General features: G+C 40.5%; 1 protein-coding gene across 1 annotated transcript; it reads left to right on the top strand.

The window, feature by feature from the left end:
* The first annotated feature begins 2512 nt into the window (after positions 1 to 2512).
* LOC124264748 (putative serine protease F56F10.1) lies at positions 2513 to 13874 on the top strand. The gene is made up of 10 exons (XM_046699525.1): positions 2513 to 2701; positions 3032 to 3216; positions 4850 to 4986; positions 5743 to 5838; positions 6337 to 6469; positions 8016 to 8127; positions 9079 to 9286; positions 11886 to 11979; positions 12741 to 12949; positions 13585 to 13874. Exons 1-10 carry the CDS (start codon positions 2531 to 2533, stop codon positions 13713 to 13715), a joined length of 1476 nt encoding a protein of 491 aa, XP_046555481.1. The 5' UTR covers positions 2513 to 2530; the 3' UTR covers positions 13716 to 13874.
* Positions 13875 to 14266: the final 392 nt, after the last annotated feature.

A 14266-nucleotide genomic window follows, 5' to 3' on the forward strand; every position in this document is an offset into this window, starting at 1 on the left:
AGAATGGGCTTTGCAGTCTGACGTCTGTCGTCCAGTTGCAAAAGTGAGAGGTACCTGCGGTTCGAAATCCTTCCACATATAAAATCTCATGAGGCATTTAGAAGTTGGTGTAATATTACAAGAAAAATCTAATGGATAACAACTCCTTGATATGTTTTTCACAACGACTCAAGGCCAGTCCTTGCCCTTCGTCAGGTGGATAATGATTATAGTGAACAGCACAGTACAGTACAGTACAGTACAATATATATATATATATATATATATATATATATATATATATATACATACATACATACATATATATATATATATATATATATATATATATATATGTATGTATACACACATACATACATACATACATACATACATGCATACATACATACACATACATACATGCATACATACATACACATACATACATGCATACATACATACATGCATATATACATACAACACATACACACACATACATGCACACACATACCTACATACATACATACACATACATACATACATACATACATACATACATACATACATACATACATACATACATACATACATACATACATACATACATACATACATACATACATACATACATACATACATACATACATACATACACATATATATGTACAGGAAGCCAGATATGTAAATATAGTTTATACAAGCGCAAGGGAAGAAGGAGTTACCTGATTAAGTGTGTACAAAAACTGAGGTTAGATGAAAGGAAAGGATACAATGATGTGGTATTTTGTTACAACTTACTGTACTGTTCACTATGATCATTATCCACCTGACGTAGGGGCAAGAACTAGCCCAGAAACGTTGTGAAAAATAAATCAAGTTATCCATAAGATTTGTCTTGTATTCCTTCCACATATAGTGATACGAAAACATTCAGTGAAGCATACAATACTAATCATTTACATACCCCACCCTGCTACACACTACCGTGCAGTGCTACACACAATGATATAATGATACAGATAACTATACAGTGATAAACACAACTATACAGTGATACACACAACCATACAGTGATACACACAACCATACAGTGATACACACAACTATACAGTGATACACACAACCATACAGTGATACACACAACCATACAGTGATACACACAACTATACAGTGATACACACAACCATACAGTGATACACACAACCATACAGTGATACACACAACCATACAGTGATACACATAACCATACAGTGATACACACAACCATACAGTGATACACACAACCATACAGTGATACACACAACCTTACAGTGATACACACAGCCATACAGTGATGCACGCAACCATACAGTGATACGCACAAGCATACAATGATACACACAGCCATACACTGATGCACAAAACCATACAGTGATACACACAACCATACAGTGATACACACAACCATACTGCAACACACAACCGTACAGTGATACACACAACTATACAGTGATACACACAACCATACAGTGATTCACACAAACATACAGTGATACACACAACCATACAGTGATACACACAACCATACAGTAATACACACAACCATGCAGCAACACACACAACCATACAGTGATTCACACAAACATACAGTGATACACACAAACATACAGTGATACACACAACGATACTGCAACACACAACCATACAGTGATACACACAACCATAGAGTGATACACACAACCATACAGTGATACACACAACCATACAGTGATACACACAACCATATAGGAACACACAACCATACAGTGATCCACACAACCATACAGTGATACACACAACCATACAGTGATACACACAACCATACAGCAACACACATGACCGTACAGTGATACACACAAACATACAGTGATACACACTACCATACAGTGATACACACAAACATACAGTGATACACACAACGATACTGCAACACACAACCATACAGTGATACACACAACCATACAGCAACACACACAACCATACAGTGATACACACAACCATACTGTGATACACACAACCATACAGTGATACACACAACCATACAGCAACACACGCAACCTTACAGTGATGCACACAACCATACTGTGATACACACAACCATACAGTGATACACACAACCATACAGCAACACACACAACCATACAGCAACACAAACAACCATGCAGTGATGCACACGTGCATACTCTGATATATACAGGCATGCGGTAATACACACAACGATGTGATGCAGAAAAAGTCACAAAGTATTCAAATTGATCTCTCATGTATTATTCAATCATACAAAAGGACCTACGTTATTTAGGTTTAGAGTACACCACCCCAAAACCTTATTTCTGTCGATTCATCATGAATATTCATCCACCATTTACCTGTTACCTGTAGTCAGTGTGTGTATCCTGGCAAGATAACTATGTGAAACCGCCATATCTGCCTAAGTAAACAATGACACTGCAACCTGCACAACTTGCCGCTCTATATAAATGCACGTTTCGGGACACTACAATCAGTGAACACATTGAGTTACGTCACCATCATGAATACCTTCCTCGTGTGCCTTTTTGCTGTGGCAACATGTTTGGCAGTGGAAGGAGAAGGGTTCCATGTTCCAAGAAATGACGATGATCCATCGACAGCGTATCCCGAACAGTGGTTCAGTCAGAAACTGGACCATTTCAACGTGGTTGATACTCGCTACTGGAAGCAGGTGAGTTGGTTTCTTGATCTTCGTTCTTTCAATGAGATCTTCTAGCGCAGAAATGGGTTTGGGATTCATGGAAAGCAAATGAATGGCCACAAGTAAATACCCGGCCCCACACCGTCGGGATGCGATGAAATTCAACGATATCCAGGAAGTCTCAGAGGCGGTGGCGTTAGTTTAGTGGTTAAAGCATTTGCCTGTAACAAATTATTCTTGGTGCCCTTGTAATAGTTGCTAGATGGACCTTCCGCTTATTTTGATGAACACGTCTCTCCATTCAGAGTTGTATCGTGCAAATGAAAGTCATTCATGTCTATTTTCGTTGCATGTTTACAGAGGTATTATGTCGTCGACCAGTTCTATAAACCAGGCGGACCAGTCTTCTTGTTCGTAGGACCACAGGAAGCTCTTACTCCTACTATATTTACTGGGAATGGAGCTTGGTTAGAGTATGCCAAGACCTTCCACGCCATTGGCTTTGCTGTGGAGCATAGGTTTTATGGGAAAAGTCACCCAACACCGTAAGTGACTGTTTTGACAGATTTCTTCATGAAAACATGCGTTAGGGATGACTTGAACTTGTCCATTTTCTGTCTACAAATGTCAAGGCACCATTGAGGCTGCTCTTTCTATAAAAGTTATTCAGAAGTTGTTTGATCAGGGTCATAGTAAACATTTCACTCTAGACATGTGGGGAACGTTTATAACTTCAACACATCAGTAACCAAATGACAGAGATGACACAACTTTATGGATGATCAACTTCTTTGCTTTCACACTAGCGACGTTCCGGTCTAGCTTCATATACCGTGTTCAAGCATATGGGGGAATGATGGGGTACACCAGTTTAAAAACAGGATACATGTACATATGATAATAAGATAACAATAGCAAAGGTGGGATGACAAAGCAATTAGCGAATGACAACTAGTGAATGTAAGTTAATTAGACAGAAGCCAGGGAGGTGGCGGATTAATTAGAGGGAAATCAGTGGTGAGGGAAGTTACTTAGGCAGGTAAATGAGGAGCCAGAGTGGGTTGTGTAGAGTAATTATTTGTGGATTTGTTGGTTGTAAGCTGATGGGATGAAATAGCAATGATCCCTAATAATAAAAGGATTATAACGACGTATTTGTAATGCCTAAACCAATTGGCGCTGAGTGTAATCATGTTTGTTGTTTGTATGTGTTTTGACAGTTTCCCAGTTGATGCTGAGGGGATTTCGTGATGTGTTCCGAAATGGCTGATTTGGTGTCTACATTGTTTGAGGATGCCTTATGTTATTTGATGCGTTGCTGAGTGGTCTGGATGTTTCCCCAATGTCGTTGCTGCCACAGTCGCAGCTGATGTTGTAACCCACATCTTTAGGCTGTTGTTGTTTTGTAGTGTGTTTCCTACCTTTTCGGGGCGGTGGGGTAGCCTAGTGCTTAAAGCGTTAGCTCGTCACGCTGAAAAACCCGGGTTCGAATCCCCACATGGGTACAATGTGTGAAGCCCATTTCTGGTGTCCCCCGCCGTGATGTTGCCGGAATATTGCTAAAAGTGGCGTAAAACCAAACACAGTCAGTCAGTCAGTCCTACCTTTTCCTTAATGATAGTTTTGAGAGGTGTGGAGAAGTGAGTGTCTATGCCTGCTTGCTGCTTAAGTAAGTGACTGATGTGGTTAGCGTCGTTACTGTGAAGATAAAGAAGTTGATTATCCATAAAATTTTGGCATTGCTATACTACAAACTTCTAGAATGCCACTCAAACAAATCAACGGAAAGTATGTCCGATGTAAGATCCAATGTACTTTCCAATGTAAAATATGTACCTGTATTTGGCATGTCTTTATGAAGGCTCTTACCTAGGTTCCATCAGTGGGACAAGATAAGCTAACCTTTTCAGTGTGACGTAGCACTACCTTTGTGATAAGGCATGGCCATGATAGTCAAAATCTTACAATGGACTTACTGCAGCAGATTTTTTTGGTGTGTATGAGTAAGGGACCAGAGACGCAATTACCTTTCGATTATTGCTTCAAGATAAATATGTTCAGAGGTTACATCAGTTTCATAGAAGACATCCAGAATGTTCATCGACTTGTCTGTCACGGAATCGTCGTATTCGCCACAAAATATTACGTATTGTATCGTATTGTTTGTTGTAACTCCAGAGACTTGAGCGTCAAAAGTCTACAATACCTGACCATTGAACAAGCTATGGAGGACTTTGCCACCTTCATAGTCGCAACAAACAAAGAACGCAACTTTACGAACCCGAAGTGGATCGCATTTGGTGGATCATACTCAGGTGATATGCTGGCATGATGCATTGTGTTAGAAACACCTTACTGACATCGTGGAAGAAAACTAGTTACTCATGAAATTGTTGTTAGACAAATGCACTACTCAGACCTCAAGCCAACAAAGAACGTTTTGTGCTACGGTCAGTTACATTGCAGTTGAACAAAGACGCCAATAAATCGAAATGTGATATCAATATCTCAAGATGAACCTGTGGTTGATTTTAATGTACAGGTATACAATTGTCATTTACTTTCCTAGTTTGGTTGCTAGCTGTTAAACGACCCCAGTCCAGTCACTGATATCTACAGCATCGTTGAACGCAATTGGAGTGAGTGAGTTAAAATTTAAAGTCACATCGGCAGTAGTTAAGCCATATCATGACTAACTGAGAAAGTTGTAAATTTATAAATGAATAAAAACAAATTTAGATAATATACTTACCTGTCTGCAAAGGAAAGTAAAATAACTAGAATATCATAGTTATATTGATGTAAAACTAGTACGAAAGTCTAAAACATCCTAATTATGAAAGACACTGCAATATGAAAAACAGGCTATAGATTGCCAAAAACTGAAGGTAGATCACCATACTAGGGATGAACGCAATTGGAATACCATGACTTGTCTCATCCAAGTCAGCGAGTCTGACCCCCCGATCCCGTCAGTCGCCACTCACCCTAAGCATAAGATGTTGAGGACCACACAATACTCGCTATCTGTCACATGAATCTGTAGTTTACAATATTCATTTGAATTGTAGCTATGATGTCAACGTGGTTCCGGTCCAAGTTTCCCCATCTCGTAGCCGGAGCTGTAGCAGACAGTGCACCAGTCGCTTCGCCAGTGTTTGCCGCAGGTGATAATATGTTTGAATGTATGTTTTTAAACGCTATTTCAGGCGATAATCTAGATCACTGACCACAGCTTTAAGTCAAATCTGGACCTGACAGACCAGTAATTGTTTGCTGCAGGTAATTATGTTTTGTCTTGATTGATTTTAAACGCCGCTCTAGTCATTAGTCAGATCAGTGTCCACGGCCTGTACTACCTAGCATCCGGACCTGACAATCCAGTGATTGTTTGCGGCAGATCGTTATAACTTTGTTTGTTTGTTTTTATGCCACACAACCAAGGCAATAATCCATTTCAGTGATCACAGCCTGTTCCTATCCGTATCATCAGCAGACAATCCAAAGATTGATAGTCGCGACCGGTGTTATCTGGCCTCAGCAAAGGTTACTGGGACCAATTGTAGCCCAGACCACTGCCAAGACACGGCCGATAGAAAACGTTATGTTTGCCTATGTTTAAAATATTCTGTTATGATCAGAAACTTTCTTGTCAACGGTTTCAGAGTACCATGTTGCTATCGGAGACGATCTACGCACAGAATCAGGATGCTACCAGGCTGCGTCAGATATATTTGATGAAATCAGGGCAAGTCTCAAGACGGATGCTGGCGTCAAGAAGCTGCAGTCGCTCTTCAGGTCAGGTGGTTAAGTGGTCCCTTTTGAGACATGTCTCGTTATTTCGTTCAGAGACAATCAAAGATTTTACGGTCTCTGGTGTCTGTTGAACTTTGATGTGTCAAACGTACAGTTGTCTCCAAGTAAAAGATTATTCAGTACGCATGTCCTATATTCATTTCCAAATTTTTTTTTTTAAATTTAAAGTAGAATCAAAAACGTAGATTTTATTATATCAAAACATAAATTATTTACGAAATCGCATTCGAAAAACAAGATAAAACAAGCAAACATCCCTAAGCATGTCACAATGATGATTTTCACAGCATTATGTGTGTCATCTTCATCAATTGAGCGTACTCGCGTGTGTCTGAGTTTGTAAGTGCATGCGCGTGTTGGTTAACGCCGTTCTGTTACATCTAATATGAGGTGTTCGTCCATATAGTCAACTCTGGACCAAGTAATCCGGTGATAGATACTGTGAGCAATACTCAGGATACAGTTATCATTAACAACTGCCCACGAAATCAGGGTACGTTGACACTAGGGCTGCGCAATATAACCGGTTTACCGGTTTGTAGACATGAAAACGATACGTATTGCGACACGCTGATCGAAAACAGGTATTTTGACTTGCATTCGGAAAACGTCGTAATCCTCGGAAATCTTCGGATATTTCCTTGTTTCATTTGTGCCAAATATTATTCACATTTTTATTTTATCATGATTGAAAGTTGTTGTTAAAGCTTAATCAAGCATAGTGATTTTGTTGTGTTTTTGCTCAATAAATCAACCAGTAACTCGATTATAAGTAGTGTTTTGTTTAAAAATATTTCATGCAATATATTGCAATACATATCGCAATACATGCTTTCGCATCGCAAGATATCGCAATATGAACATTTCCTGCAATACCCACCCCTAGTTGACACAGATCCGCACACACATTTACACACACGCTCGGATTACCCACGAGTGCTGGGAGGTTGGAGTTCATCCACGTTCATTTGTTACCGTTGTTGTGCCGCTACGGACGAAACTCCTCCGGTATTAGCTTCATGTTTCAACATGTTTGGGGAACACAAACAGTGTGCGAAATAGCCACTGGTCCGCTAGCCCATGACTAGTAAAAATCCAGTAAAACTCCACAGTCACTGGCCCGACTGGCTAGTTAATTTTCATGGGGTCATTTTGTGAATATATCAATCTCCCCGACTTGTTAAGTTATAATTCACTTGTAAATCATGCAAGATTATGGTCTGATAAAAATGTTCATCATATTAGCAATTTAATGATGAAACCCGTGTCTACATTCGAATTTCGTGTTAGTGAATTATTTTGTGGGCTAGTAACTTTCAAGCATAGCTAGCCCGACTGGCTGGCAAAATTTGGAAACTATTTCGCTCACTGAACACAAAGGACCATTTATCCCAACTTGATGGTCATAGATCAGTAACTTAAGTGTTTGAACACACCCTTTTCCTGTCCACAGAATACGTACTATGTTGAATTGATCTAAATAGACGTGAATACATAGTGTAGTGATGACTCGTTACATATACTGCAGGTTTTGTGACTTCAATGCTTCAAACAAACTGGACGTAGAGAATATGAATATGTACCTCCTTACCCTGATTGGTTGGACGGCAATATTCAACAAGGACACTCCCGATACCATGGTATGTGCCTTAATGTGCCCAAACCTTATCTGTCCTTACATTTACAGACCCGTGAAGTCCCGGGTTAAATTGATCTTCAGTTACCCATGCTTGACGTAAGAGGCGAGTAACAGGATCGCTGACTGGTTGGCACACGCCATCGTATCCCAGTTGCGCAGATTGATGCTCATGCTGTTGATCATTGGACTGTCTGGTTCAGACTCGATTATTTACAGACCGACGCCATATAGCTGGAATATTGCTGAGTGCGCCGTAAAATTAAACTCACTCACTGCATAACGACATCGGCTATAATCGATTCTCGACCAGACAAACACGTGATTGACATTATGAGCATCGATATATGCATTTGAGATACTGTGACATGCATCAACCAAGTCGACAAGCCTGCCCACCCGATCCAATTGTCTGTTACGACAAGCATGGGTTGCTGAATACCAGTTCTTGCCCGAAGTGAAATGATAGAATATTGCTGTTTGAGTTGTTGAGAAACGAACGATTCTACATGAAGCTTTACACTACACTGTATGTTTAGCATCTCCGATTATCAGTGTATCATATCTTCAAACTTGTGTTAAGACTCTGAAGTCCATCGCCACCATTGCTTTATTTCGGAAATGACGTCACAATCTCTCTGTCCAATCATGATAACTCTTCTGCCCCGACTGCAATACGATTGGATGGCAGCTTTTAGCGTCATGGCGGGCGGGTTAGGGTGAGCCAGTGGTTAAAGCGTTCGCTAGTTACGCCGAATACCCAGGTTCGATTCTCCACATGGGTACTATATGTGAGGGGTGCTTCTGCTGTCCCTCGCCGTGATATTGTTGGAATATTGTTTAATAAGTCCATGTTCACTCACTCACCGACGATAACGACATCAAAGCCCACAGATCCGTAGTTCCAGATGTGTATTTGGACACAAACATGGTTTTGCTTTCCAATCTTTTTCAGAGTCCACTGCCCGTCCGGTCCGTGCGTACAATGTGTAAAATATTCACTGACAAAACAGCAGGGACGCCGGTGGAACGATTGGCAAGCTATGCAGGGATCGTCAATCAAAATTACACATCCTTGAAAGGTCAATGTATGAACATTACATTCGCGAGAGCAGTGAGTGTGGGCAGCGATATAAACTACAGCAGGGACGACGTTCTGGCAGGTAATGGCGTGTTTTCTATCATTTGTTAGGAATACTATGCACACTTACCTCAATGAGACCCGTGACGATCCGGGGTAGAATAGGTCTTCAGCAACCCATGCTTGCCACAAAAGGCGACTATGCTTGTCGTAAGAGGCGACTAACGGGATCGGGTGGTCAGGCTCGCTGACTTGGTTGACACATGTCATCGGTTCCCAATTGCGCAGATCGATGCTCATGCTGTTGATCACTGGATTGTCTGGTCCAGACTCGATTATTTACAGACCGCCGCCATATAGCTGGAATATTTCTTAGTTTAGTTAAAACTAAGCTCACTCACTCACTCACTTACCTCAATGAATTAAGTCTGCGAAAAATAAGGGGGGTTGAGTATGATTTTACGGCGCTTTTATATTCCATCGTTGTCATTACGGGGACATTAGAAATCAGCTTCGTGCATTTCACCCATGTGGGGAATCAAACCAGAACTGTTGGGTTTAAATGTTGCTTTTAACTGAAGTTTGGGCGGCAGTATTATACCATACAGGTATTCGAAATCATACGTGATTATAAGGGGGGATCCATTTATACATATCAGACTATTACTACTGGTTGGGCAGCATGACTTTAGAATCTTGGAGTTTCAGAATATGTCTTAATTCCACTAACCCATACTGAATATTATGTTCATTATAACCATAATCAATATGAACAGTGAATGATACATACAAAAGGCAAATTATGAAGTGATTGCTATTTTAAAATGAAAGCAAACATTACTAATCTCCAGGTCTAGGTTGAGAACTTTTAAAAGAAAGGCGAGGACTTTTCACGTATCAAACAACAGTACCCATGCTGCCAACTGAAATATGTTGTGTATGGTTTGAAAACAGAAACACTTTCCTGTCATTGTGGTTCGCCCCGATACTCCTGCTTAAATTAAGTTCATTAATTTGTACTTCGATGAATTCTTGACGAACAGAGGCAGATCACGTTCAGAACCACATGATCAGACCCTACCAACATAAAACACGTATGTTAATAGGCGTTTATAAGGCACTTATAAGGGTCGATCTGTCTCGTACTTATTGTTCACACACTACAAAGAATAATTGAAAATATCCACTTTTTAATGTTGCATTCTCAGTCTAGTGTCCATCCGTTCTTGTAATACATGCTTTTGTAAATAATAATAATAATAATAAGTCATCTTCTATAGCGCACGTTTCCAAACACCAAGTGATTGCTCGCGGCGCTTAATCAGAATCTGATTCTTATTACCCCGGATAACCCAAGCTGCCTGTTAGGCGCTAGAAGGTTATAGTCACATGACTTTATCCAACCGGGTACCCATTTTCTGCTGGGTGAACAGCGGCAATTTGAACAAACTCACTTGCCTAAGGTGAGACCACATGTATCACGTATGCTTCGTTGTGGGGCAGGACTGAAGTCCTAGAAACTCTCAGGAGTCAAGCTGCCAAACACGGTCACCCTCCGAGTACTGTCCGAGCTCGACTGAAGTAATTAATACACACCGAATAATATTTATCAGTATTTTACTATAGTAAGAACCACTTTCTACCAGAAATGTCTTGAACAAAAACATTTTTGCAGAAATTACTCAAGTAACACATTAATTCAGCCAGATATTTTTGCAGAAATTGTATTTCTAACCCAATTTGTGGGCACATGGCTAGGAATACCTACTGGTACATAAATAAGATCACTCTTGATGAGTTGTCCAATGATTCCTTCTGTGTGGTCAGGTTGGCTTGTTGGCTTGTTCCGAAGTTGTGCCGACCAATCTTATGTCTTACGAATTATAGTAGTCAAGTGTTGCCAGTTTATTGTCGCCTTTTCACAGTCCATTAAACAAAAGTACACAATTCCAGGAGTGGCCTCCATCAATTTAATTTTCTCTACGTTCCAAAATAAATCACCATTCTATCAAAAGTTGAGTGGAATGTTAGTGTATATGGTTTTTCTACTTTGTTATTTAGTGGTAATTCAAAATAACAATTGTATTTTCTGGCTCATCGATCTCTTGATTGGCTGGTGTCTTTACAGACCGTCGTCGCATGCAGGATGACTGCTCTGCGATGTCAGGCTGTAAATGCCTACCTTTTTAGGCGCATTGTGCTTACGCTTTTTGTGAACTCCTGGTGACCTCAATGATTGTCAGTGGTCCATAGGATCCGTGAGGATCCGGGTTAGGATTGGTCTTCAGCTACTAAAGCTTGTCGTAAGAGGCGATTAACTATGGTGTGGTCAGGCTCGCTGACTTGGCTGAATTATGTTATGGTATCCCAAATGCTTATATCGATGCTCATGCTGTTGATCACTGGATTGTCTGGTCCAGACTCGTTTATGGACAGACCCCCGCCAATAAATAGCTGGAATATTGCTTAATGTGTCGTTAAACAACACACCAACCAACCATTCGCATGAATGTCAGTTCTATTTCGTCTTTTACACCGAATGGAACCTGTTTGTAAGGATGTCAAGACTAGGTATTCCTTTACACTGATTATTTATATCTGAGGATGTAAAGAGAAATGTTCAGACATGCTTCCAGATGCCTCTTCGTGTATCATTATTGAAATGTTGACCATCTTTACAGGACGTCAGTGGAGGTATCAGAAGTGCACTCATGTCGGATTGTTCACCCCAACATATGCAAACAATCAACCCTTCGGACAAGCCTTGAGTGAAGAGTAAGTGCCAGCGTTGTGTGATCATATACTCCACATGCCAAATCAACCTTTAGGTAGTTCTAAACGTCTGCCAGTTGCAGCGGTCCTGCCCTTGGTAGATCCCTAGAACCGATGCTGGTTGTAGAGAATGATGAGGACTGAGTAACTGTATAAATCGTTTCTTGCACCTAGCAATATTAAAGCTTCATGACGTAGGTCTTTGAATGATCAAATTTGGACAGATAATGCAGTATTGACGTCATGTGCATTTGGGTTAAGATGACATCCATCAAGTCATCGAACCTTACCGTTAAAATACATACATCGCTTCTTATGACGAGAATGTGTTGCTGTTGATCTTCACGGACCATAGGGTAGTGGATATGAACAAGAAATGCTGACCACGCAAAAATTGCATGTAGTCGTAGACATCCTGTTAAACATCACACTGAAATCGACCCGTGAAGGTCCGGGTAAGAATGTGCCTTCAGTAACCCATGCTTGTCGTAAGATGCGACTAACGGGATCGGGTGGTCAGGCTCTCTGACTTGGTTGACACATGTCATCGGTTCCCAATTGCGCAGATCGATGCTCATGCTGTTGATCACTGGATTGTCTGGTCCAGACACGATTATTTACAGACCGCCGCCATATAGCTGGAATATTGCTGAGAGCGGCGTAAAACTAAGCTCACTCACTCACTCACACTTAAATCTGTCGGCGTTCACAACAATCTGAGATGAAAACAGGCGACGTTGAGTTTGTGGTTCCTATGTTTCCAGGTACTTTCTTAAAGGCTGTGAAGGCTATTTCGGCCCAGAATTCAACCGATCTCTGGTTCTGAAAGGCCACGACGAATTAATTACTAACTACGCCGGACTTGACGTCAAGAACACCAACATCGTCTACACCCAAGGGTCCTTTGACCCATGGTACAAGTATGGATTTCAGACGGATCCGAACCCGGGAGCCACTGTAATATTCATTAACGGTAAGCTTCAACCTACAGTGATGGAATAATGCATGTTGAATTTTTTAAGATTGTTTGAGTTTGGAAAAATTTAGCTGGGAAAAGAATTAGGCTACCTTTCTGGAATCTCTGGAAGACACCATTGATGTAGGTTGATGTAGGTTGCTTAGCTCTGTAGTAAACGCTGATAAATTGGGAAATCGACATGATCTGTACCTCCACATGGTAATGAGTGATATAAAGAAGCGCATCTGAGGAAACAAAATATACTTTGCTGAAAATCGAAGATGCTAAACCTACAGTGTACTGTAAAGCTTCATTTTTAATCATTCAATCAGCAATATTCTATCAATTTACTTCCTTATTAACCCGTAAAGATCCGGTTTAAAACTGGTCTAAAACAACCCATGCTTGTCATAAGATCGGGTGGTCAGGCTTCCTGACTTGGTTTATACAACTAATGGTTTGCCAGTTGTGTAGATCGGTGCTCATGATATCAGTCACTGGATTATCTCTTCTAGGCTCGATTTGTCATATAGCTGTAATATTGCTAGGTGCCGTATTAAACAACAAATCAACCAACCAACTATCCTGATACTCTTTGACAGCTATAAAGTGCAGTATCCTCATGTATGTTGTAACCGTGCCTGTTGCAGGTGGTGGCCACACCCCAGACATGGCAGTTCCTGCGGCCACAGACATCGCCGGGGTCACACAAGCCAGAGGCAGGATTCGGCAACTCATCAGAAAGTGGATATCATCTGGTGCAGTCCCGATAGTCGGGTGAAGTAGACGTCCTAATATTGACAATTCATTCTCATTGATGAACTCGTAACAGTTATACAATTGTCCAATCGTTAATGTAGATCACAATGTCTATTCTGTACGGCCATCTTACTGTATAAGTAGAACATGTCCAAGGAATAAAATGCATGTTTCAGAAATATTCTTGGATTTGATTCCATCATTTCTTCTCCTTGTGGTACAAGTAGTTATTGTATATGTCCCTTGGACTGATAGTGGATTTAATACATCATCGATGATATTAAATTTGTGATTAAATTATGCTTTGTCACACTGTCCTATAAAGTTTGATGAAAGTAATCCGCAAAATAGTGACACAACACAAATTGATATTTTGTGGATTTCTTCATACATGCTCAACTGTACACTACAGCAATTGGCCTCTTCACATGAAGCGAAAGTCCCATTATTCTGAAATCTGAAAATTCTGGTTCTATATACTTTACTATTAAAGGTAGCTGTTTAAATCATATATCAATAAATGCAAGCAGAAATGGTATATGGACAACGATTAGAACATCTAAAGGGTTTCGA

The sequence above is a fragment of the Haliotis rubra genome, unplaced genomic scaffold (genome assembly GCF_003918875.1).
Source record: "Haliotis rubra isolate DU_JTF1 unplaced genomic scaffold, ASM391887v1 Scf1208, whole genome shotgun sequence".
Taxonomy (NCBI): Eukaryota; Metazoa; Mollusca; class Gastropoda; order Lepetellida; family Haliotidae; genus Haliotis; species Haliotis rubra.